We start from the raw sequence: 26,732 nt of genomic DNA, 5'->3' as shown, positions 1-26,732 counted from the left end.
GGTCAAAGTTAATGATTACACCTAAATTTTTTACCTTTGCATTGACTTTTAAACCCAAGTGATCAAATTTATTTCTAATACCCTCGCTATTTCAATATTTGCCAATCACTAAGATATCTATTTGTCCCTTATTTAGTTTGAGAAAGTTAATGTTCATCCAACCGGAAGTATTGCTAAGACATTGGGTCAGTGAAACGAGAGTCGGGGTCAAATGCAGTTGTGTGTCATCAGCATAGCTGTGGTAGCTCATGTTATACTTTGAGATAATCTGACCTACTGGAAGCATGTAGATTGAAAAGAACAGTGGACCCAGGATAGATTCTTGTGGTACACCATATACAATATCATTTATCTCCTAAGTAAAATCACTGCAACTAACAAAGAATTTTCTACCTGTTAAGTAAGACTGAAACCAATATAAGACGCTGCTAGAGAGGCCCACCCATTGTCTAAGGCAATTTATAAGGATGCTGTGGTCTATGGTGGCAAATGCTGCACTCATGTCTACAACTATGAGTGCTATTATTACTTCTACTAAAAATAGTAATAGTAATAATGTTTAGCATGGTGTTCACAGTAGTGTGCCTGGCAGTCTCAATGCTCTAATAATCAGTCACTGTCTATGTGGAGTCTGCATGTTCCTCCTTTGTTTAGATGGATTGCCTCCAAATCCCAAAGACAGAGGTATTCATGCAATTGCTCATACTAAACACACTTGATTGAATTAGGGTGTGAGTGTGTTTTTGAACTGCAATGGACGGACACCACATCCAGAGCTCTTGCAGCTTTCAACCTAATCTTGTAAAAGTAGGCTCAGAAAGTGTGATGTTAATTATAATACTTTTAGTCATACTTCTTTGACTACAATGTACAGTCTGCCTTTCCTAGATTGTTTTTTTGAGAGTCCTTTAAATGTGTAGTCCTTTAACTAACCATGTCTGTCCCACAAATATCTCAAAGTTGACCAATATATTAAAAGCAACTGATATATAAGTGAGGATCTTTACTATAAGAAAATAATGATAAATGTTCAGCTAAAGCAATACAATTCAGCCAAGCTGGAAAAGTCCTTGTGTCTCCACTTGTGTGGCTGAGGTGTGTCAGTTTTTTATTTGTTTTGTCAGCAGTGCTCCTTGATTGATATTGGATATAAATGGCTTTACCTAAGCGGTGTGGTCTGTAACACCATGAGAGATTTTGCCAATCAGCAGAGCAAAAAAATCCCACTCACTGTAACCTACAGCCTGTTTCTAGACCTGAGGGCTGGCTTCAGCAGTTTTTACTTTAGTAAAGACAGACTGATAGGCAGACTTTATACATTATCCCCAGTGTCCCCATGGCCTCTGGTTGCTTTGCCTTGCAGCACACTGGGGAAAAAAAAGCACAAATGTTTCCATATATTTCAGCTTGGTCAATGTGAATAATATGTTACTCTACCCTGTGGCAGAAAGCCTCCCTTGATCCCCATGAATATCATTTTTGTGTAAAACTATGTGATGAGGGGAAAATAAAAAAATAAAGTGAGAAACTGCTTTGTGTCAGACTGGCCTGCTGCTGTGTGAAGTCCCGACATCCTGTTTGCTGCACACTTTCCTTGTTATCTGTGAACTAGAGGAAGACATTTTGCAAATTCAGCTCCTCTTCTGTCAGCCACTATCTGAAAGAGTGATACCACATTTGTCAGCTGTTTAAAACTCTTCTTATTATTACTCCATAAAATTAAGGGAAAGCATCAAAAGACACAGATATGTGTGAAATGTTAGATGCTGTATTTGAACCACTGTTCTATGTTTCTTCATGATCCATACATTTATTTGTACAGGATTTGTTCCAGGATTGAAAATATTTTTTATTCTTATGTGCTCCAGTTGTCAATGCCAAGTATAGCCATGAGCAGTGCCAGCCCAAAAGCACTCTTGTCTTAAACACCCACACTCTCCGGTTCCCAAATATCAGTTTTTCCCATAGTTTTTCTTAACACATTGACACATTCTGCATCTTAAGCAGAATTAACAGCTGTCAGCTTCCTTTCATATGAGCATTAACTGTTTGAGTCTAGTAAAAAATACACACAATACAAAGGGATCTGTGCTGTCCCACAACAACCCATTACAGTTCCCACCATACCCCCAATACAATTGCTTTACAACTGTAGTAGCCTGACTATGGGCAATGCAACTCGTGGAGGGGGCTATTTCAATGGTTTAGGACAAGTTTCATTCTGTTTTGAGAGGAATGTGTCTAGTGACATTCAGGTTTGTCCAGTTTCACCACAATCCTCTAATAATATGACTTTGCACATTCTGATTCAGTTCTTATTTTTCATTAGAGCTGCAGATAAATTGGAGATGTGTTTTGTAAATTGGTTTTGGCAACTGGCATCAGTTTAATTATATTTATTTAGTAAGGTGGTCCCAAAGAGAAAGGGAGCTGAGCCTGGTGTACAGGTGATGGGACCCATACAGGGAAACTAAATGAATGATATACAATGTATAATGTCAAATGTAGCATAAGACTTTTTATAGCACTACTGCAGTGCGATGGGTGGTCTCTGCCACTGGCCCTGTAAGAGGAAGCTCTTTCAAAAAAAAAATATGAATTTTACATTTTCTGTTTATTTGTAAAAAGTGCCACAATGCAATCCTTAAATATTACTAATGTTTTCTAAACTCTGATGGCAGAAATCTTTGCCTTTTAAAGATGTTACATTTAGCTGTATATGACAAATACATATAGATAGATAACTTTATAAGTTTCTTTAAAGCAAGCTTTATTTATAATTATGTTATAATTACAGTTGTGTTGAAAGACACCTGTCTATAATATATGGAAACAGTTACACCTTTCAGTCATTTACACTTGCTATTTACTACTAGAAATTAATTTTCTGTAGAACATAGCACATCATTATTATCCCTCATTTCTTGTAATGTGACTCTAGTCAATTAGTTTCTGATGTGCATATTCAGCTTTCAATCTGCTAAGAGAACCTTAAACAATAGAAGAATAGGTACCGTCATTAGATACACTGTATAGTAAGACACCTTTACCTGTCTTCATCAAAAGAAGATAGGAACACTTTGGCTGTGGTTAGTTCAATATCTTATGCTTCCAGATACTTTTTAAAAGCTATGGTGGTTTCAGCTTCAATTACTTGACATGGTATTTTGTTCTGGATTTCCGCAACTCATTGTGTAAAGAGGTGCTTCCTCGTTTCATTCTTAAGTGTACTTCATTTTAATTTCCAGCATAGTCTCATTGTATGTGATTCACTATTCAGTTAAGATATTTTGCTTAGTCATCTTCATTGACACCATTATGAATTTTAAAGTTGTGGATTAGGTCCCAGTTTAGCCTTCTCTACTCAAAACTAAAGAGGCTTATTTCCTTAGCCTATCAACAGAAGAATAGGTCTGCCCGATTCTGAAAAACAGATAGCTTTTTAAAGACAACCACATCTATTTATAGACATTTATGGTTTTCTTCTTTTCCCTGTTCCCTTATACATCTCAAATTTATGAAATATGATTGAAAGCTGCATTTCCCTCTTCAAGTAATAAGTGAACCTTTCTCTTTTTTTTTCTGAAGTATGCCCCAAGCAGCCCATTGAAACTTCTGATAAGGCTCACTGTGAAATAGTAATCCTTTAGTCTCCTGGAAACATGATATTGATTTAAAGTTTCACCTCTGAATCCCTTTGTCTTATGAGGTAATGCTTGCTTACACATTGTCCTTAGGGCACAAGATTTCATTGCTAATCCTAAACTGTGATTATTGGTGAAGGCTGTGCTGTTTCATATATTTGAGTAATTTTTTCCAAACGGCCAGAATCAATGATCCTCTGTGCTCATTGTGCTCAGGCTGTGGAAATAAACTGTTTGTTTATGCACTTTTAAACAACTTTCTGTTGTGAACAACTGGTAATGCAGCAGTTACCGTTGCCACTTTAGACTAGCACTTCAACGTCACTCCTGTTTGTGGCAGTTCTCATGACTCCAGCTTTCATCCATACTCTAAAGACTATTCAAGCTATCTGGAAATTATAAATAAACCTGGCGTTAGAGAATATGAATGTTCTCAATATTGACCCAGGGCCTCATGTATAACTCCTTGCGTAGAATTCAGATTAAAACATGGCATACAGACAAAGCTAGAAATGTGCGCACGCAAAATAAAAGTCAGATGAATAAAACTATGCATGAGCAAAGTTCCTACGCACTTAGGGCTCATTTATACTTCACGCTCAGAATGCGTACGCGCCCGCATCATGGCTGCCATGCGTTCCCAGCGTTCATTTCACACGTCCTCTGAGCAGGTCCTCAGAAATTAACGCGCAGCGCGCGAAGTTGCAGTACCAGCAAAAGTCGGGGCGAGTGTACTAAAAGTTGGAACGTGACGTCAGAGTCTCTGTTTACTATCTACATGTGACAGCAAGCCTCTATGGAGATCCTTCGGGGATCGATGTGCGCACTTTGCTGTTTGATGAATGGCTCAAATACAGCGCTATACATTATGTTTGCCGATGTAAAGTTGCAAAAAAAAAATAGACGGCACAAAAGATGGTATGTGAGACTTTTAAAATGTATGGTGTCATTTATATATGTCTTTTTTATTTTTTAATTTTTGCAACCTAACAACAGCAACATAATGTATAGCGTTATATTTGAGCCACTGAGAAAAAAATAAAGGACACGGTGAAAACGTGTATTTTGTGATTAAAGTGGAAATTTCGGCTTTAATCTCGAAATGTACACTTTAACCTCGTAGTTTACTTTATCATTAAAGCAGACGGTCGTAAACGTCATCCCAGTTTTTAATCGCTACGAGCTTCTTGGACCTGACAGCAGGTAAAGTAAAACAATAAAAAATACATGGCACAAAAGATGGTATGTGAGAAATGTATCGTGTCATTACGATCGGGAATATGCGACGCTTGCATATAAAAGCACCACGAATGCATCTGTATGTCGGCATTTTGCTTCAGCAGCGGAAAGCAGCAATAGATCGCCAAACAGAACAAATTAAATGTATGATATTCCAACTCTCTGCACATTTAGAATCTTTAGATTTATACTTGATATCACTTTCATGATGAAATGCATTATAATGTGTATGTTACATTTTACATATAATTTCGTTTAAATAATGAATACTGTTAATAAATACACACATGAGGGAATAATTATACACATGGGGGTGTCACGGTGGCGGAGCGATAGCACTGCTGTCTCGCAGGGAGTTATGTTGCTGGTATTCCACACTGTGCTCCGGTTTCCTTCCAAAGATATGCAGATTTGGGGATTTGGTGCCGCTAAAATGACTCTAGTGTATGTGTGTGCTTGTATTCACCTTGCGATGAGCTGAGGCCTCGTCAAAGGACTGTTTCTCACTCGTGCCCAATGCTTCCTGGAATGGACACATACATCCCTGGATTTATGGATTTAATCAATAAACATCTTTTTCAGAGATATTGCGGTAAGGTGTTATCGGAATTTAATAGGTGTTTTAGGCAATTCACAACACAGAGAAGCCGAACATGTTCTCACCGCGATAATATCTTGCACTGCCACCTGGTGGATTCCTCCAGATTTACGTAAAGTACGCGCGCAAGTATAAACACTACAATGCTTGCGTAGCAGGAGCGTCTGCTGCAGCATGCATCGCGTCGCGTGAAGTATAACTCCGGCCTTACCCTTTAAAAATCTCAATCAATGTGAATTTTAACACATATACACGTACTTATTGCCACACCCCAACTCCTCCCAGAATTTTGTCTGAATATGGAAATCAATATAAATTGTCCCCCCGTTCATTTTTTTTGCTAAAAGACAATGGCAAAAGCACCTGTAAAAATGAAGAATTACAACAAATCCGAAATGGAGGCCCTGCTCAATGACGTGGAGGCAAGGAAAAACATAATATTTGGTGGCTTAAGCAGTGGTATAAGCAACAAAAGGAAACTGATGGAGTGGCACATCGTGGCAGAGGCACTGAAAGGTTCAATTTCAGAAAGGCGTGCAGTGCCCAAAATAAAAAAGAAGTGGTCAGATATTTAAGTTGATATGAAAAGGCGAGTTGCAGCCCACCATCTGAGTATCAACACTACTGGAGGAGGAGCTAGTGGAATTCCGTGGCTCACACTATTTGATCAGCGAACTGCTGAAATTATTGCCGGGTGAGGGGGTCGCCCAAGGGTGAACGTGAGTTTAAATTTTTTTGCTTACAATTATCCATATTTGTGTAAATAAATTGTATATTTAATAAGACAAACAAGCAGGCAGCAGATGTGGTATTACTATTTATTCTGTTTCAGACAATTATTGGTTAGACACTTATAACTGGCATTTTAATGTTGCTCAGTCAGTGGGTTGGCAAGTGGGGTGAAAAGCTACATATTCAGTGGGTACCCACTGTCACCTAAGTTATCATGCTATATGGTTACATCATACAGATAACAATTTTTACCAAAGGGAATAATATTAAATGTCTTATCAAGAAGCCAGCATTCACAAACAACACCGTTTTCAGGTTTATTCCCAACACTACAATTTCTCAGAAGGAAAGAATCATGAATTGAGCCAGACCACCTTCGCCGCATCATTAATGAGACACATTTTTGCATCAAATATAATTTGCATATTAATAGAGTGTATTGCAATGTGTATGCAGTTGACCACTCCAATTACATTTGAAAAACCAGACGTCGCTTTGATGTTTGGCTGTTCAACCACAGTGTACGAAAAATTTTATATATCTGGATGATAAGGTATACTATCATCCTATACTGCTGCCATGGCACGACTCAGTGATGACTGAGAAATATTCGATTGCTCAGCTAGTTCACGTTGAAAAGCTCCTGTGGCTAAAAACTCGAGGGTAGAGAGAACTTGCCAAGGAACAGTTAGAGTCTGCCTTTGTAAAGCCGGCACTAGTTCAGCACACAGCTCCAAGAGGATTGCTCTTGGAAATCTAAATAGACTTAGAAGCTAGTCATCCTCATGGGATGAGAAATCAGTATGATCTCTAAATACGTTCTCTCTTCTAATTTTTACATTTGCGATGTCTTCTAACAATGCTAAATCTGTCATGGTAGGCATACTGTTACAGACTGATTACAATCAAGTGCCTTAAATTTGTAAATGATATGCAATTAATTTTGGTGTATTTTATAAAGCCATTGTCATCAATGCAAATCTAAAAAAACAAGGGAAACCATACACAAACAGTAGTACTGCTTTGTCGCTGGTTGTCGCCTGTTTACAAAACCGAGCAGAAATAAATGGTCAGCATTGCTGCCTCAGTTCAATACAGTCCTGAGCTCAATTCCCAGCATAGTCACCATCTCGCGTTGGACTTTGTACATTTTGTATAGGATAGGTTGATTGATCAATACATTGGCCTAGTATGAAACCTTGAGTCTGTTTGCATGACTTTGCCACATAATAGATTGGCTTTCCTTAACTTCGATGCTTACATGAAAATGCAGGAATAAGGATAAATGGTAAGTCTATTGTACTATTCACTTTTTCCCATTAAAATAAAACACATTCTTGTTTAGGTTGCTACCCAAATAAGAAATAAAAATTCTGAGTATCTGCTTAACTCTGCTGTGTCTTGTTGATCCGCATTTCATATATTGCTTCTTCAAGTGTGGTATGTTTTACTATAATATATTTGCATATTGCTCTCGAAATATCTTTGTATTGTGTAGCTTCAGAGTTAATAGTGTTGCATTAAAAAGGATAAGGTTGACCTTGCTTGTCTTTGTACACTCATGTGTGTCTAGTGTGAAACCTAAAAAAAAACCAAGACTTGGAATTTGGTGCTGCATTCCTGTGATTAAAGTGGTGGCAGTAATCCCGACCACCTTGTGCCTGACCAGAAATTAAATTTCCAGTTTATTCTTTGTAGTGCCATGTCTGAGTGCATTATCCTTGAATATCCCTGTTGCAACCATAAGTAATGATTAACTGAGAACGACACCCATCCTAATGCCTCAGCACACTCGCCCCCTTATGAGTTAATATCCTAGATGCCTAGATGGCATCGGGTGTTTTACACAAGTGCAGGATTCATATTCAACTTTTACTGTCTTATTTTTCATCCCCAACTTCTCAGTGCTTATTTTCTCCTGGCTGGCTAGGCTGTAGCAGTACTGTATGTACAAATGAACATTGTATATTTAGAAGGTAACAACTTGGTTATCATGCATTAATTAGGCACACTTCATGTAAAGTGCTAACCACAGGTCTCTAGATTGTGAGGTCAGTGACTTCAGAAAATGAAATATTTTGAAGAGTGCTGCCAGGAAAAAAAGGCCTCTAAAGGGGTTCTCTTTTACATATAGATAGAGGGCCTAAAATGCAAATTATATGCAGTTTTTACAGATGCAGTCTTGATTGGCAGCTTTTAAAAGTATATTCTTGGCTCATCTGTGTAGATGCATTATGCATCCCCTGGAGAAAAAATGAGGCAGTTGATCAGCGGACACCTCTGTACCAATACCGTTCTTTGGTCATTTTTTTTTTTTTTTAACTCTTTAATGGTTGAATGGAGAAGTAAAAACAGGTTCATTTTTTTAAACACATTAATCACAACTTGTGAAGCACCTCACTGCAGAGCTTGTGGATTAGAATGGAAGGAAACAAAAAGCCATTATCTGTTATAGTTGAAGCACAAAAGCCTTATGTAGTGTAATATTTACACACCGTATAAACAGCAGTTTGCAGTAAAATGATGTGGCACTGTGGTTGTACCTGCTAACTCAGAGCTCTTAGGATCCTTAGTTGACAGAGTTCTGTTGATTGTGCATGTTCTTCACAGATATTTGCTTTGGGTTGACTGGCTACATTAAACTGGCCTTGTAATAGCGAGAGTGTGTGTGAGAGAGTGTGCCTTGTGAAGGACTTCCTTGTTTACCATACTTCTGGTGACCTTGAAATGAAATAAACATTTTATGAATGAATAAATGGAAAAATTGTAGATTCATATTATAGTACTCGTAAAGTGTGGAAAAAAGAACAAGAGTTTATTGCTTATGAACTCAAGCAGGAAGGACATAGAAAAGGAGTAGTCACCTAATGGCAAAGCAGTTGGACTTTAAATTCACAAGGTCGCAAGCTTATGCCCTGCCTGCAATTTTAGAGTACATCCTTGTACATTGCACTGTACTGATCATATCACTTTATTTTTTTTCTGAAGTTAATGTTTATATAGCAGCAGTACAATGGTGTAGTGGGTAATATTGTTGTCTCATAGATCTAGGATCCTGGGTCTGAATACCACATCCAGTGATTGTCCCAATGGAATCTTCTCACTTCATGTCTATTTCAGTTTTCCTTCAATTACTCCCATTTTCATACCACATCCCCAAAAATTTCTGTGCATTTTTTATAAGCTGAACCCATGATGAACTAGCTGACTGTTCCACCATCTCACAAACCTGAATTGGATTCAGTTGCTTTGACGGTGTTATGTATTATGTTATTCAAACACTTTCGTTTAAAAGATCAAAGTTCTCTCGATATTAAAAAAAAATTAAATTCAAAATATTACCAAGTAGAAAATACCAAGCACCACACAATAACCAAAAAAATGGCATGCTGAACCACAATCTTACCATGCAGCCCCATAAAAATATACATTAAATTTAGGTGCCTAAAATAAACTGAGTTACCTGATATAATTAGACAATTTAATGAAACTAATGTATAATGATTATTTTTAAACATTTACTCATCATTCCTGTTTATTGTATCCTTGCAAATTGATGCAAAGAATGCACAGATGGAAATGCCATATGTACCAAATGCTGTACGTTGGCATATATCATGAAAGGAATTATATACGATAAATGCAACTGATATTAATCAAATAAAGTTGTTTAATTTCTGGAGTGGCACAATCTTTATCACTGCTGCCTAACACATAAAAGGAGCTGGGCTGAATAGCTTGCCAGGTCCTTGAGAGTAGTGTGAATGGAATACCTTGAGATACTTTGGCAAGATTGGTGCCTGTTCTGCACACAGTACTGTTGGGATAAGATCTAGCTCCCTGTAAACCTGTACTGAAAAAAGTGTATGGATGTATAGATCTTTAATTTGTTCAGAGCAGAGTACATTTTTGGGCTTTAATGTAAATATATGCAAAATTGACAATTATATGAACACATCATTTGGCCTTTGAGTCCTAGGCACATTTATCAAAATACAGTGATATTTGTGCAGATGAGTTGCTTTCTTTTCCTATTCTTTCTCATATGATCTGTAATTCCACTGTCTTTTCTTGTTCAGTCCCCTTCTTTTCAGCTTCTCTCAGCTGCTGTACTTGTCATCAACCTGGTAAAGGTGCCAATAGAAGGTAGGTGCTTGGGTTGTGCACATTTTTGTTTGTGTGTAAGCAGATCCCTGTGCGTCTTCATCCATGAAACCATTATTTTCCGTTTTCACTGAAGCCATGCAAGGTGCTCATACTTGTCATGTTGCCATTGTTCTAGGAAGAAACCTGCTATAAAATCCTGCCTGGTTATTGCATTTAATAAGCTACTCTCTTTTCCACAGGATAAAATTACATAAAACCTCTGTTAAAATCGGGTAATTGGCATATTTGTGGCTGGTAAAGATAGCATGGCGAGGAAGTAGGGAATGGATAGAATGCCCATCTCTAACTCCATGGCAAATACTTGCATAATGAATGCAACAAGTTCAATAAATTTAATGGAAGGACATTTCAGAGCCCATAATATACATAGTATTTTTGTAGATTGAAGACATCTATGCTAGATAAATTGGCTAGTGGCCTTTCCAGGATAATTGCTTGTGGAATAAATCAGGCTAAAAAATGGCTAGATGAATCAATCATACTTTTCCTCTTTGTTTCCAGTAAGATGTAACCACCCAAAATACAATTTATTTAATCAGTGGATGGCAAACATTACAATCAAATTGACCTTTAAATTTAAACACATCCAGGCATTGTTTCTCTGCCCCTTGCCATGGCTGTAAATAAAAGAAAAAGAGCAGTTATTTAGAGATTAGTGACATCAACATGGAAAGTCCATATTTTTACTCATTTATAGACATACTTCCTGTTGACAAAATAAAGGCAACACCTGAGCAGATAAGGGATACACATTATACTGCAAGCTGGTGCTTTTACACAGGGATGGAAATTGAAATAATGATGTACTTATCATCACACTGTGCTGAAACAGTAGATTGATGCAATTTATCCTTTTGTTGGCTATCATGCCTCATAAAGAGATGTCAATGACTTCAAGAGAAAACTCATTGTTGGCCAAAGTACAATGATGAGGACTGTTTAACTTCTTAATGTTTCAAGTGTTTTTGGTGATGTTGGAATAGATATCAGAAGGAAAGACACAACAGTGTCAAGTGCACATGCCGTGACTGTAGTATATGCGTTTAGATTGGAGAAGCAAGGAAAACAGACATATATTTGGGGATCATTTAACTGCAAAGGTGGGAGCAGAATCAACAATAGCCTTTCAAGAAAGAAAGAGGGAGAGAGAGACACATACACTACTGTCTGATTCATGTGTGCAAGCCCCTTATTCTACCTAATGGGTCAAAGAATACAAGCACCCTATAAGCCATAGAATCAACTGATCCAATAATTTGTCATTCATTGTGTATTCAACAAGCTGATGAGTACATGAGTGGAGCACCCCAAAGGAAGTTACCAGGCCTGAATTGGTGTTGGATGCCTTCCCTAGGCTTGACTTGTCTCATTAGAATGTCTGGGAGGACAAAGTAAATGCCAATAAATACAATGAAAGTGCTCATGTTCATTCTCTGGTGGTGAATTTCTGTCCTGATGGTCATGGAGTCTTGTGTGATGGCAGTTTGCCCATGCACAAGGTGCAGGTAATCAATTAATATTTTGAACAGCATGAAAACATATAAACCATATACCATGTTCTAATGTTTTATAATTAAAATGCACTGTTTAAATGAATGTGACAGATCTTCTCACCAGAAAGTACACAGATAAATGCTGAGCACATAACTTCCCACTAGTTTCTTGCCTTGTGTCAGGCTCTTTTATTGTACAACATCCTGTAAAACAATGTGGTCCAGTTGCGAGGGTGAATATCATACAAATGTGATGTTTTTCTTTACAAAGCCATAGATACATATGGTAAGTTACCAAGGAGTGTAGTAGTTCATGACATTTTGGGGATCCTTAAATCTTTGCAAGAGATGCATAGGTGCCATCCATGGAAAGATTATAGAGACAATAAGGGCAATGCTAGTGAAAAGTCATGATGGTAAAAATGAGTTGAAAGTCCATACTGGTTGCATTTGCTACTGTATGTTGTTGCAGGCTACTAAGACTGCAGTTAAAAGCAACTTAATTCCAATTTTGTTTGACTGTTCAACTTATTTTTGCAAGCAATTCAATACAACTATATACTGATACCTGTCTTAAATCTGCAATATTAATCAAACTTAAATCATAAGATCATTACAGCACAAAACACAACCATGAATACTAGCTACTGTATATGCTAAATGCTGTAATGCTAATTTCAAACTGTTTGCAGTGCAGGACATCTGGGAGTTTGTCTTCTCATAATGACAAGTGCTCCAAGATTCTTTGAGTGGAATTATTGGTAGATCTGTATGTAGAAACTTGTGTACATGAGAGAGGAGCTGCTCTGCAAATGTTGAAGTGCATGAGAATTAGGCCAGAGCTGTGAAATGCTGGGAAATTATAACCAAAAACTGAGACCAGGTCTGAGAGAGGCAAGGGTCAGTACTATGAGATCAGACTAAAATAGATAACCAGGAACAGAGGAGAAAGACAGCCTCCACTTGTAGCTTACAGTGATGATGATAACACAATCATAATCTTACCATACAGTGCCATAACCATCAGTTAAATTTAGGTTCCAGAAATAAACTGACAAGCCTGCTATAATCACTAAATTTTATGAAATCAAAGTATTTGAATTAAATCGTCCTTTAGCAATGCATTCAAAGAGTAGAACTGCTGTCAGTTGCTGTATTGATAATTTAATTTCATTTTGTTACATCTCTGTCTCCTGTTTTATGTAAGTTCGACATTTATCTTTGCCGTATTATTGTTTAAGTAGTCTATAATTAGTGGCATGGTGATGCATTGTGGTAATAAGTGCCTCACAGTAGCTAGACCTGGGTTTGCATCTCGGTTCTCCCTGCATGGAGTTTGCATGTTCTCCTTGTGCCTGCATGGTTTTCCTCCCTCAGTCCAAAGACATACAGGTTAGGTGGATTGGTGCTAGTGTGTGGTTGAGGGTGTGTGTGTGTGTGTGTGTGTGTGTGTTCGCTCTGCGATCGATTGGTGCCCTATCCAGGGTTTGCTTCTGCCCTGTGCCCTATGTTGGCTGGAATAGGTGCCGGCACCCACAGAACCCTTTTCAGGACTGAGTGGGTTAAACAATGACCGACTACAGTAGTCTATACTTTTTTTTTGTCATCCCAATGTCTTTGAGTTGGTGCTAATGTCTCTGTGTAAAGGGATTCATAAGTTATGTTCTGATAAACAATCTGTTCTCATAAAAACATTTTGATGTTTTTATGTCCGTTCAGTTGTAGCTTTCCAGTTAATTCTTATTCTTTAATGTTTTAATAGTAGCCAGAAGTTAGTCAACTGTCCCCTGTGACCCTGTAGTTAGGATATAGCAGGTTCGATAATGGATAGATGGATAGTCAACTGTCAGCTGTGTGTCTCTAGCTGGGCCATAGTTTGTTTTAACTTTTGAAATCTTTTGACATACCTAAAGTGGACAGAAAATGCAGGACCATATAAACTTTATTAGTCTTTTGCATGAACAAAATTTGAGTGAATAGTTAAGGAAAATGTTATCATTGTGCTAGTTTTATAGTGAGCACCATTTGAAAATTCTCCACACTCACTTTCTTTGCTTATTTATTTTAGTTTCATGGGCAGATGTGGTTTATACCAGATGCTGGCATTGTGATTGTTGCTTTTGTGATTGGGTCTGAAAGAAACTGGCTGGGCCAGAGATATTAAAATAGTTTATCAAAGTACACTCCCTTAACAAAATTTACATTTTTTCAGGTACACTGAATGCAAACAAGCATCAGAGCAAATATACTGTACATAAAGCTAGTGAGGGTTATTTGAATAATAAGACAAAGTTGAATGACCTTGTTTACTGATCAGTGTTTATGCAGCACAAAATATATAGCACAATCATCATGATCACATTAGTTTTATCAAGAAATTATTACATGGCATATTCAAGTTTTATATTTCAAATTCAGGTTCCCTATTAAGCCATTTAGATGGGCACCTTGGCAATACTACTATAATATGCATGGTGTGATAAAGATAGATACATTGCAGTTAATGTTAACTTAAATATAAATTATAAATAACAATTTTCATTGCCTTTGATTTTACATGAGGATGCCTCACAGCGTTATGCTGCACAGTTACCATAATGTCACCATGGTTCGATGACTATGTCAGCTTACATTCAAAACAAATAAAGAGACAATTATTTCTTGAAGTAAACATGGTTTCCTCATGCTGCCGTTGCTTAAAGTGACTATACAGAAGAGCCGTTTCATAGAGCAGATTGTTTTTGGCAGACAGAAAATCTAAGGCCTTTAAGAGAGCTTTAAAACACTTGAAATATTTTCATGTTGTTAAAGCTTGTCTGAGAAAATATTAACTTGATAGCTGTGTTTGCATCTTTGGATATGCTTTACTATAGGCGGTTATATGCACTATATTATAAGATAATAAAACCTTCAGGCACTTACAGTGCTTCACCTCAAGATAATAAAATCTCAGGATTTGCCAGATATTGCTGAGGTTATGTGGCATATGTGTTTATTGCGGACGAGCCTAATGGAGAGTGATTTTGACACTCGGCTACAGCAGCACTTACCTCAGTGTTAGTTGAGGCAGCTGGTGAGAATACTGAGCTGAGGGAAGGTGGCACACTGACATCCTGCTATAATGCACTTCCATGGAGATCAAAGATTTGGTTGGACTGAACAATTCTCTTTGGACATTGAATAATAAAATGTGATTTGTTACAATATTTGTGCTTGGTTGTAAAAAATAAAGACAGATCTCAATTTCCCAGTTTTAAAAGTGTTCTTATCTCAGTAGATTACAGCATTTTTTTCATATACTGTATGCACTGTTGCATATGCTGTGCTCGCTTGCCAAAGGATGACAGCAGTATTAATAAATAAACTTTTATGTTTATTCCACACGCATAGAGGTTAATTAAAGGCTAACATAGGTCCTTTAGGCACACTGCTCATATTAGCTTGTACAAATCAGAAGAATATTTCTCTGTGCAACCAAAACAAATTATTTCGTTTCCAATGCTGCTTGCACAACCACACCTTTCTCTGTTCTCTTTTTTTTTTCCTTCATGCTTTTCCCCCAAGGAGAAACTGTCACTGTGCCACACACAGGCACCTATTGACTACTACTTAACAATCAATATAGTTGGTTTGGAATGTTCTTATATAAAATAAAGGATCAGTACTGTTTTTCTTTTATTAGCTGTATTGTGATATTTTCTTAAACGCTGAACGATAGTTATTCTTAAGTTAGATCTTTCATACAAATTGAAATTATAAGATGACTAAATGTTCTAAGGGGTGTACCGGGCCCTGAGGTCAACTAGTCCTAGGAAAGAATCAGATTTGTCTCAGGGTGTTAGCAAAATGCCACAAAAACACACCTTCTCTCACTCTTATACTGTCCAATGTAGAAGAACAGTTGACATGACAGTACGTTATTGGGCTATCAGAGAAAAGCGAAGTAATCATCAGGGAGAATATGGATAAAGTACATGGAAGGCACCTTAGTCCAGAATTTGTAGTGGACCCATCCATTTTGAGGTGATGAGGTTAACGTATTATGTCACCCTACAGCCCATTTGATAACTCCTTACAAAACACAATGAAGTTTAATTTTAAGAGAAATCTGGTGCTGTAATTGTAGAGATTCCTGGCCCCAAAGAGAAACAGAGGTGCCAGATATCATTCTAATAATTTTTTTAAATTTAAGGCCTCTTCTTCCTGTTAATTTTCCATTATTAGATTACTTGTTCCAGTGCTGGTTACCTGTAGCATTGGGCTTACTTCTCTGAAAAATGATTGTTATTGTCACAACTTTTAGTGTATTAAAGTCCATTTCATTTCTTAATCCAGTAGAAAAAAATGAGTCTTGTGGTTTGTGAGGAAACTCCTCACAATGTGATAATTTAAAAGCACTTTGCTCTGTTTGTATTTAATTTTTTGCAGACGCCATCTGTATAATAAAATGTTCACTTGCTGGTTTGTTCACTGGATGGACAAGTGGATAGACGGTGTGTTGCCTGGCTTGCCATGGATTGGGTGGTGAGTGTTTCCATTTAAATGGCCCTCGGATGGAAATGCTTGCCTGGTACCCATCGTACTTCATCCCAGTGTTCTTCTGGTTTGACCGTGGTGTTTGGAAGTTGCAGTGCTGAAACGTTATCTAACTGGTGTATGACGGACATCGGTTGCAGGTATATGGGACAGGCGTGTTGCAGGGTACTGCGGTGTGTCCGTCACGTAGGTGTGTGTGTGCCGCAGTCGGCAGTGATATCGTTTAGGCTAGAAGTGTGATCAGGAAGAAAGAGAGAGAGATTAGAGTCAGTTAAGGTGTTGGTTGACCCAGGATAAAAACAGGCCTTTTCGGCACAACCAAGGATTAGTTCATTTCAAACCAGTGGGTCAGTACATGAAGAATTAAGACCACTACAGGGTGATTTACAGGGAGGGGAATAGACCGTTACTCCAATTTGCCAGGACATGCCATCTTTCTTTACTTAAGGGCTGATTCTTCTTGGCTTACTTTTTTAGTTGCATGCCATACGGAGGATGTAATTTTTGTTTGTTTTTCATCTTAAGTCATTATTGCAGTGTTTGGTGTTTGCGTGCATTTTTTAATATTTCAATAATTACATATTTTTACTTTTCATGTCAGCTGTGTTTGCCTACCTTTTTGTCCCAGTGACTCTCAGTTCTTATACTTCATGTCCCTGAGTTCCTCCTAAACCCTAAGGTAGGGGCACTGGGGTATGACATGGTTATACGGAGTGTGCAGGGCAGTTAACTATATTTATACAGGAGAACATCATGGATTTAAAGAGGATGTTGAATTAGCTAGGAAGCCAGTACGGTGTGTGGTGATGAAGGTCTGATATTGTAATCCTCAACTAGACATGGGATGGTTGCTGTACATAAGGATAGAAAGGAGTTTTAAAAATGTTTCCAAGATGTGAGTTTGATTCTGGTACAATGTAAAAGCACAGAGTTTCATTTGATTTCATCATGCATTCCAAACTAATACCATATGCAGCCACACTGGAGAGCTGCTTTCACTTTTGTTTATGTATGAAGTGGTTTAAAACAAAGCACTTTTCTTTTACTTTCCACAGCTGACATTTGACCCAGAAGTCTTTTTCAACCTGCTATTGCCTCCCATTATATTTCATGCAGGTTACAGTTTGCGGAAGGTAAGATTATTTCCTTCATTTCTGTGCTTTGATTTCAGATTCTGAGATCTATAGGCTCAGTGTGTATAAGGAGTAAATATATATGATCGGTAGATTTTGTAAACCCACACAGACACAGCTTAAAGAAATGGAAGGATCAATGCCATGTAACCCTTTGCACATAATGAGTTTACTTTATAAATGTATAACTACATTTGAGACAGAATAAATTTTCATTCCAAGGCTGTTACCAGGTATGCATAAATTCATAAAAAATACATACATACATACATACAAACAGTACATACATATATAAAATTATTCATTCATTTTCAAAAAACGCATAAACTGTTTGGCACAGCCAGGAACCAATACTGTGCTTCCTTGGTCACTTACTTTTTTTTATTGCTCAGTGTTGGCAAGTTTCATGACTTTGTAGTACATTCCTGACCACAGTCACATAATTCATAGTAGCAGGAAGAAGAAGTTGAGAAAAAGTTGAAAATAGCAAATGACAGGACACATTGCGTGTGTAAAGGATTACTCCACCCAAAAATTATTTTTCTATGTTACTTACCTCGTATTGTTTGTAGTAATGGCTAAGAAAAATATTTAATTTTGTGTTTTCATGGAGAATAAAAATAAAAAATAACTTCATAATACAATTAGGGGGGCAAGCCCTCCTAGCACCTACAGCACCCAACCCCCACTTGCGGCCAGTCTGCCGCTCGCGTCTCCCCCAAGGAGATGCGGGTGCTCCTCCGAAACGCCCTCTTAAACAGTGATACAATGGAAAACAAATAGGTTTTTTTTTACCTCCATTTTGCTCAATCAGCTGCTGGATTGCTGCTGCCGCCGTGTCACATGATATGCATCTTGTGCAGTGTTTCGAACATTTAAAAGCCTGTACAGCAGCTATTCTACTCTTTCTCTTTTATTTCTGGCCCCGGGCATGGTTAAATCTCTTGGAACTCTTGGTTACTGTAAGTCATGTCTCTCTGGACGTGAGTTTTTGATATTTTTTTGATATTTTTTAGTTTATAATTTAAAAAACGGAATAAGAATCTGAAAATCTAACAACATCACATTAAAGTTCGTTAAAATCTGAAAAGAGTGATACCAAACATATATATATACTGTATATAGGTTTTAAAATAAGCCTGATTTAAAGTGTGACAAAAACGTGACATAAAATCGCTGCACAAAATCGTTGCACTTTTAGGCTTAGGATTTTATATAGAGAGAGTAGATGTGCTTCAGTGGAGACCAGGGAGGCCATCAAAGGTGTAAAAAAAGGAGACACAACAAAGATAAAGATTTGGGACACCACCTTGGTGACCCTGTAGAATTTGAAAGAATGCACAAAATGCAGCTCGCAATAATTTGTGATGTTTTTCCAGATGTGAATACAGAACAGCACTGAGAATAAGATGGACCGTTCCTCTGGTTATATAGTAATTTAGCAGGAAGGGGTGGGACCAGGAAGGCGGGCAAGAGAAGTAATGCCAACAGTGAAGAAGCTGTTGGCCTTCCATTCTGCAGAGCGAGGAAGAGAGAAAGCACTACATCACAGTGCCAACCCCTAGTTTGGTGGGTAATTGCCATCACCAGAACCCTTCAGTTGTCTTCTGTGCACAACTGTGTGACACACACAAATAACCGTGCATAATCCGTACGTCATATACCAACTGTATGTTTGTAATGTCCAAAACATATTTTTTGGCTAAAATATTGTTAAACAAACACTTCAGTTTGTCCGCCCCAACAAGATACATACAGTATACTGTATATTCTATATCAGCACTTGCATGTATACATAAATTGAGAAAGTCTAACATACACTGCTCAAAAAAATTAAGGAAACACTTAATCATCAAAGTCTAAACCCAAGTGAAATAAGCTTCAGGGATTTCAATCTGTCCAGTTAGGAAGCATGGGTGATTGTGAATGAACTTCACCTGCTTTGGTGTAAATGAAAGCGACAACAGATTCACTGGAGAGGCAACAGCAAGAAAACCCCCAAAACAGGAATGGTTTTGCAGGTGGTGGTTACAGACAGCTCTCTCCTTATATTTTCTGACTGATGCCTCTCTCTAGTTTTACATTTTGCTAGTGTCCTTGTCACTACTCATAGCATAAAGTTTTATCCTGTAGCCAGTTCAGTTCATAGGTAGTCCAGCTCCTTCAGAACAGTCAGCATGGGTTCAGAAGAGGGAGGTCATGTTTTACTAACATGTTGGAATTCTATGAGGTTGCATCAAAAGCATACGATCAAAGTGGAGCTTATGATATTATTAATCTGGACTTTCAGAAAGCATTTGATAAGGTGCCACATGAGAGGTTGGGCATCAAGTTAAAAGAAGTGGGAGTTCTGGGTGCAGCTTTGTTGGGCTGAATGGCCTGTTCTCGTCTAGAGTGTTCTAATGTAATCATTCAGGATGGCACATCCATACATGCCGTCAAAAGAAGGTTGGCTGTGTCTCCCATCACAGTCACAAGAGCATGAAGGAAATACCAGGAGATGGGCTGTTACATGAGGAGAGCTGGACAGGACTGTAGAGGGGGTTCAACTAAGCTGGAGGACTAGTATCTGCTACTTTGTGCGATGCCCTCCAGCTGGATGCTGTTACATGTGTTTCTGACCAAACTGTCAGAAACAGACTCTATGAGGATGGTATGAAGGCCAAACATTTGGCAGTGGGTCAGTGATGGTCTGTGGAGGCATACCTTGGAGGGTCGCACAGACCTCCATGTCCTAGGCAACGGTACTGTGACTGCTATTAGGTACCAGAATGAAATCCTCAGAGCCATTGTCAGACATTATGTTGGTGCAGTGGGCTGTTAGTGCATGTGGCCTGAGTGTGTAGACAGTTATTGGGTGATGAAGGCATTGATGCAACTCATTGTCGCACACATTCCCCAGACCTGAATCCAATTGAGAACCTCTGGGACGTTGTGTATCAGTGCATCCTCCGCTGTCAAGTAGTGTCACAGACTGTCCAGAAGCTCACTGATGCCCTGATCCAGGTCTGGGAGGAGATCCCCTGGGATACCATCCACCATCTCATCAGGAACATGCCCAGACATTGTCAGGAGTGCATATAGGCACGTGGTGGCCATACAAAATACTCAGCTACATTATGAATTGCCGTGATGAAATTCACACAAGTTGGATCAGCCTGTAATTTTAATTTTTGACTTTGATTTTCAGTGTGATATTGAATCCAGTCCTCAATGGGTTGTTGATTTTGGTTTTCATTGACCATTGTTACATCATTTTGGTCTCAACAAATTACACAGTATTATTCAGTAAATATTTTCCACTTGAATATTTCCTTCATTGAGATACAATATGTCATTTAAGTGTTCTCTTAAGTTTTTTGAGCAGTGTGTAACTGAAGCAAAAAGTTTCTGTCTCATTGTCAGTAAAAAAATAACAGGATCTAAATATCTAATATTGAATAAATTTACTCTGTTTTATCCTGCTAAAATAATGTCAATTTATGTTAAGCTTATGCATTTAGTTGTAGATTTTTGCATCCATTTCCTCATTTATATTTTAAGGAAATTTCTTGAATGTGACAAAGTCATGTATAGACACTCCTGTACCATTTAAAACTGCCTCTTCTCCAGTTTCCTGTATATGTTTTTGCTTCAAATTGATGCAGTAGTGTTATTGTCTTTGCAGAAACATTTTTTCCGCAATTTGGGATCAGTTCTAACCTTTGCTTTTTTTGGGACAGCTATCTCTTGCATCGTGATTGGGTGAGTTTTATTTGAAGTATATTTTTTGCCTACTACTAGTAACCACTGAAAGTTAAATGTATGCTGCTGAGTTTTTAAAGTCTGAATAGCCAAACAGGTTTTGTATACATCACAGTTCTTCTTGTCTTTGTGATTATACAATTGTTCTATGTCCAAAACTAACATCAGTGGCATGCTCTTATCACTCAATTCTGATGAGTAATTGCAGCAGCATACTTTACATTAATTGTAAATGCACTGCACTTGCTAAAATGGGCATTCGACTGGTTGCCTTTGTAATTGAACTATCAATTGATAATTGATAGTTGGAGGGTTGGTAAATTGACACCTGTTTTGGTTGCTGATATTAGAAATTATATTCTCAAATAACATTACAAAGCATACATCCTGCACTTCAGTATGTACTGTGACCCATTAAGGTAATCTTCATTGTTTTACCTAGAGTGAAGCCATATGTTGTGAAAGACATATTGAGTTATTGTTTTCCCATGTTCAAGGGAACTTTAATGAAATCAGTAAAGATTGTATGGTAGAGTAAATGCAATACAAATTAGTTTATATTAAAAATGATATGGCCTTTGCAGATGGTCAAATAGTAGAAATACAAAAATATGAAGTTCAGCCAAGGATACACTTCACTACATAAAGCCAACCTATAATAATGGAAGCATAAAATATGCAGTCTAACTAGCTGTCTACATCAAATGAGAATATCTGCATATCTACCCTCAAAAATATTTGATGCCAAGAAAAAAAATTAAAATGATGGTACTGTACATGTGCAATGGCAAGGAATTGTCATTCCTTCCCAAACATTGTCCAAGGGTAAGGAAAAACTGATCCTGTGGACCGTTATTCCTTGCACTTTTTGTAATATAGTCACACTCAAGTTTCTTACACATCCTATATGTTACAGAATCAACTTAGCATAATAAAATGTTCAATATGTAATTTTATTTAATGCAAACAGGGCAGCAAGTAGTAGAAAAACATTGGTATGACATTTTGTAACATATTGTAACACTTGTAAATAGTTTTATTATACAGAAGAAGTACTGCAGAGGAGATACAATTTGAGTGATACATGATCACCATTATAATCCAGATTCAGTTGCGTCTGTAAGACATTAAATAGACTAAGCAATAAGTTGAACTTTAAGGTTAACTGATGTCATTAAATTTATTTACATACGGTATGGGAAATGTGTGCAAGTTCATCAAGTTCTGAAGTGAATAACTTAAAGTTTTGCAATTATACTGTATCTATTGTATCTGTGTTTATTTTATCTGTTATATGCAGCACATAGTTTTAGTAGTGGGCTCTTAAAGGTTTGCATTGTTATATTGCAACAGAATTTTAGATCTTGGAACATTATGGGCTGTTTATAGGATCTACAGTACAGTATATTGATTTTGATATTAATTGGTTAAGTTATGTATAGCATTAAGTATATTTAACTTAAATATGATGGTTAATTATTAATAAGATGTGTTATATTTTGATAAAATGATTCCATAAGGAACACATACAACATTTCTTTAAAATGAATATAACATTAAAGTTTAACAGTCTCTAAAATCAGGATCATGTCAAAAGAGTTTATAAATAAAAACAGATAAATTATGTAAGACTTGTATAGTTTTGTCATAGAGGAAATTTACATGAGGAAAAGGCTGTCCGTAACGACCAAGTGAGGACACAACTTAGGAAGCTAAACACAGGAAAAGCCACGGAACCAGATGGAGTCAGTTCTGGAGTTCTTAAGACATGTGCTGACCAACGCTGTGGTATCCTGTGTCACATATTCAGTCTGTTATTAAGGCTGTTGCAAGTGCCTCTGCTATGGAAACATTCTGTATTGTTCCTGTTCTAGAGAAGGCAGGTGTCACCTAATGACTACAGATCTGAACTTTGTTTCTTGGTGCGGAAGGAACTGTCTGCACCTTAACATCAGCAAAACCAAAGAACTGGTTATTGACTTTCGCTTTACTAAAGAATGTCTATGTCTGATCACTTTTCATGGCGTAGATGTAGAGGTGGTGCACTACTGCATATACAGGGTGGGCCATTTATATGGATACACCTTAATAAAATGGGAATGGTTTGTAATATTAACTTCCTGTTTGTGGCACATTAGTACAGTGATCCCTTGCTGTATCGCGCTTTGACTTTCGCGGTTTTGCTCTATCGCGGATTTTATATGTAAGCATATGTAAATGTATATTGCAGATTTTTCGCTGATTCGCGGATTTCTGCGGACAATAGGTCTTTTAATTTATGCTACACGCTTCCTCAGTTTGTTTGCCCAGTTGATTTCATACAAAGGACGCTATTGGCGGATGGCTTAGAAGCTACCCAATCAGAGCACGCATTACATATTAACTAAAACTCCTCAATGCTATAAGATATGCCTCCTGCGCGGTGCTCGATTTTTTGCTTGTCTCTGCCTCTATCTCACCCTCTCTGACATTCTCTGCGCCTCCGGAGGGGGTGTGAGCAGAGGTGCTGTTTGCACAGAAGCTGTTTGCCTAGTGGATACAGACGCACCTCTAAGAAATGCCGCTTTATCGAGGTGCGTCCAAAAGCACACTTATTGATTTTTTGATTGTTTGCTTTAATCTCAAGATCTCTTTCTCTCTCTCTGACGTTCTCTGCGCTTGACGGAGGAGATGTGAGCAGAGGGGCTTTTTGCACAGAAGCTGTTTGCTTAGAAGATAGGGATGCTCCTGTAAAAAATGCCGAAAGGCTACCTTCGCATTGATCCCTTCATTGCCGCTGCTTTATCGCGGTGCTTGCATACTTAAAAGCGCAACAGCCCTATTGATTTTTCATTGTTTACTCTCTCTCTGACATTCTCCGCTCCTTACGCGCACTTTGAAGAGGAAGATATGTTTGCATTCTTTTAATTGTGAGAAAGAACTGTCATCTCTGTCTTGTCATGGAGCACAGTTTAAACTTTAGACTAAAGGGTGTTATTTCATGTCTAGAGGGTTCTAATAATGTTAAAAAACGTATTTAGAAGGTCGTAAACAGGTTTTCTATGCTCTAACTGCGAAAATATTAGATTTATAAATAAAGAATCCTACTTCGTGGAAATTCATTTATCTGTCTGGAGCGGATTAACCGCGATAAACAAGGGTTTACTGTATAACTGTGCGGAGAATATTTATAAACCGTGTGGGAGAGTTTCTAAGGGCTTAAAATATATAAAAATAATCATACAAACATATGGTTTCTACTTCGCGGATTTTCACCTATCGCGGGGGGTTCTGGAACGCAACCCCCGCGATCGAGGAGGGATTACTGTATATGTGAGGGGGGAAACTTTTCAAGATGGGTGGTGACCATGGTGGCCATTTTGAAGTTGGCCATTTTGGATCCAACTTTTGTTTTTTCAATAGGAAGAGGGTCATGTGACACATCAAACTTATTGGGAATTTCACAAGAAAAACTAGGTGTGCTTGGTTTTAACGTAACTTTTTTCTTTCATGAGTTATTTACAAGTTTCTCTTTGTTTACAGCCATTGACATGTCGCAGAGGTTAACACGTGAGGAGCGGATAGAAATTGTGTTGATGTCTGGTGAACGCAGTAACCGGGTCATTGCAGCAGATTTCAATGCAAGACACCCTACGAGACCACCCATCTCCCATGCTACAGTTAGCAAACTGCTTGCTAAGTTTCGTGAAACTGGTTCAGTGTTGGATTTGCCAAAATGTGGACGCATGAAAACTGTCACTAATGAAGAAACATCAGTGGCTGTCCTAGCTTCATTCAGCAAGAGCCCACAGCGTAGCACTCGCCGCATGTCACTGGAGAGTGGCATTAGTCGAACATCCCTTCGGCGGATATTAGCTACTCACAAATGGCACCCTTACAAACTCCAGCTACTGCAGCATCTCAACGAGGATGACCCAGATCGGCGCACTGAATTTGCAGAATGGGCAAAACAAAAATTGGAACAGGACCCTCAGTTTACGCAGAAGATTTTGTTCAGTGATGAGGCAAACTTTTATGTGAATGGTGAAGTTAACAAACAAAACCACCGCTATTGGTCTGACACTAACCCACATTGGATAGATCCCCAAGACTGTTGGAACAAAAAATTGATGGTATGGTGTGGTATATGGGGTACAAAGATAGTGGGGCCATTCTTCATCAATGGAAACCTCAAGGCCACTGGATATGCGAAATTGCTACATGATGATGTGTTTCCCTCTTTATGCACTGAAGCTGGCACATTCCCTGAGTTTTTCCAGCAAGATGGTGCACCACCACATTATGGGTGTCAGGTCCGAGCATTCCTAGATGAACAGTTTCCTGGAAAGTGGATTGGTCGTCGTGGGCCAGTTGAATGGCCCCAAGGTCTCCGATCTGACCCCTTAGACTTTTATCTTTGGGGTCATCTGAAGGCAATTGTCTATGCTGTGAAGATACGAGATGTGCAGCACCTGAAACTACGGATACTGGAAGCCTGTGCTAGCATTTCTACTGCGGTGTTGCTATCAGTGTGTGAAGAGTGGGAGACAATGACAATCCAACACAATGGGCAGCACATTGAACACATTTTATAAGTGGTCAGAAACTTGTAAATAACTCATGAAAGAATAAAGTTACGTTAAATTCCCAATAAGTTTGATGTGTCAAATGACCCTCTTCCTATTGAAAAAACAAAAGTTGGATCCAAAATGGCCACCATGGTCACCACCCATCTTGAAAAGTTTCCCCCCTCACATATACTAATGTGCCACAAACAGGAAGTTAATATCACCAACCATTCCCATTTTATTAAGGTGTATCCATATAAATGGCCCACCCTGTACTTCGAAGTCCAGACCAAGGACAGACTAGACTAGTCTTGTAACACAGAAAAACTATATTAGAAAGGCCAGAGCAGACTCTTTTTTCTAAGGAGACTGTGTTCCTTTAATGTGGCTAGTGACATCCTTCACATCTGATTGCTAGTGGGATTTTCTGTACTGTGGTCTGCTGGGCTGGTGACGTCACTTCAATAGAAGCCCACCAAATTAACAAATTAATTAAAAATGCAGGCTCAGTTATGGGATACACTCTGAACCACCTGGAGGTAGTAGCAAAGTAGAGAATTAAAAACAAACCTGAATGCCATTATGAACTATGCTGCACATCCTCTCTCTCACTCTAACACATAGTACTTTTAGCTAGCAAATCAGCAGCAGTATGTCAGGAAAAACTACCTGGGCTCTTTTATACCAATGGCAATACATCTGCATAATGCCTCGTTGTGACTGTCAAGTCAAATGTTTTGTATCTATATATATTTATTACGCTTCTGCATGAGTGCAGATTTAAATGACACCTAAAATCAGGGCTGTAAAAAGGCTTAACTTTGACATTCTGTATGTTTTTTTCACAATGGACATTAAGACTTTAAATAATTGGGTTCCATGTGGAATTTAGATAATAG

The 26,732-nt window shown here is 38.1% G+C and overlaps 1 protein-coding gene across 2 annotated transcripts in view; it reads left to right on the top strand.

The window, feature by feature from the left end:
- The window catches only part of LOC120533585 (sodium/hydrogen exchanger 9-like), a 447,557-nt gene that overhangs the window by 16,538 nt on the left and 404,287 nt on the right, over positions 1-26,732 (top strand). For both annotated transcript variants that reach the window (XR_005634561.1, XM_039760513.1), the window contains exons 3-4: positions 17,465-17,542; positions 21,210-21,286. Coding sequence is in view for 1 of the 2 variants with exons in the window: in XM_039760513.1 (XP_039616447.1) it covers positions 17,465-17,542; positions 21,210-21,286 (155 nt within the window). In the remaining variant the exon portion in view is untranslated. The remainder of the gene's footprint in view (positions 1-17,464; positions 17,543-21,209; positions 21,287-26,732) is intronic.

Source organism: Polypterus senegalus, chromosome 1, assembly GCF_016835505.1.
Source record: "Polypterus senegalus isolate Bchr_013 chromosome 1, ASM1683550v1, whole genome shotgun sequence".
Lineage (NCBI taxonomy): Eukaryota > Metazoa > Chordata > Cladistia > Polypteriformes > Polypteridae > Polypterus > Polypterus senegalus.
This window is presented reverse-complemented; position numbering and strand designations above follow the sequence as displayed.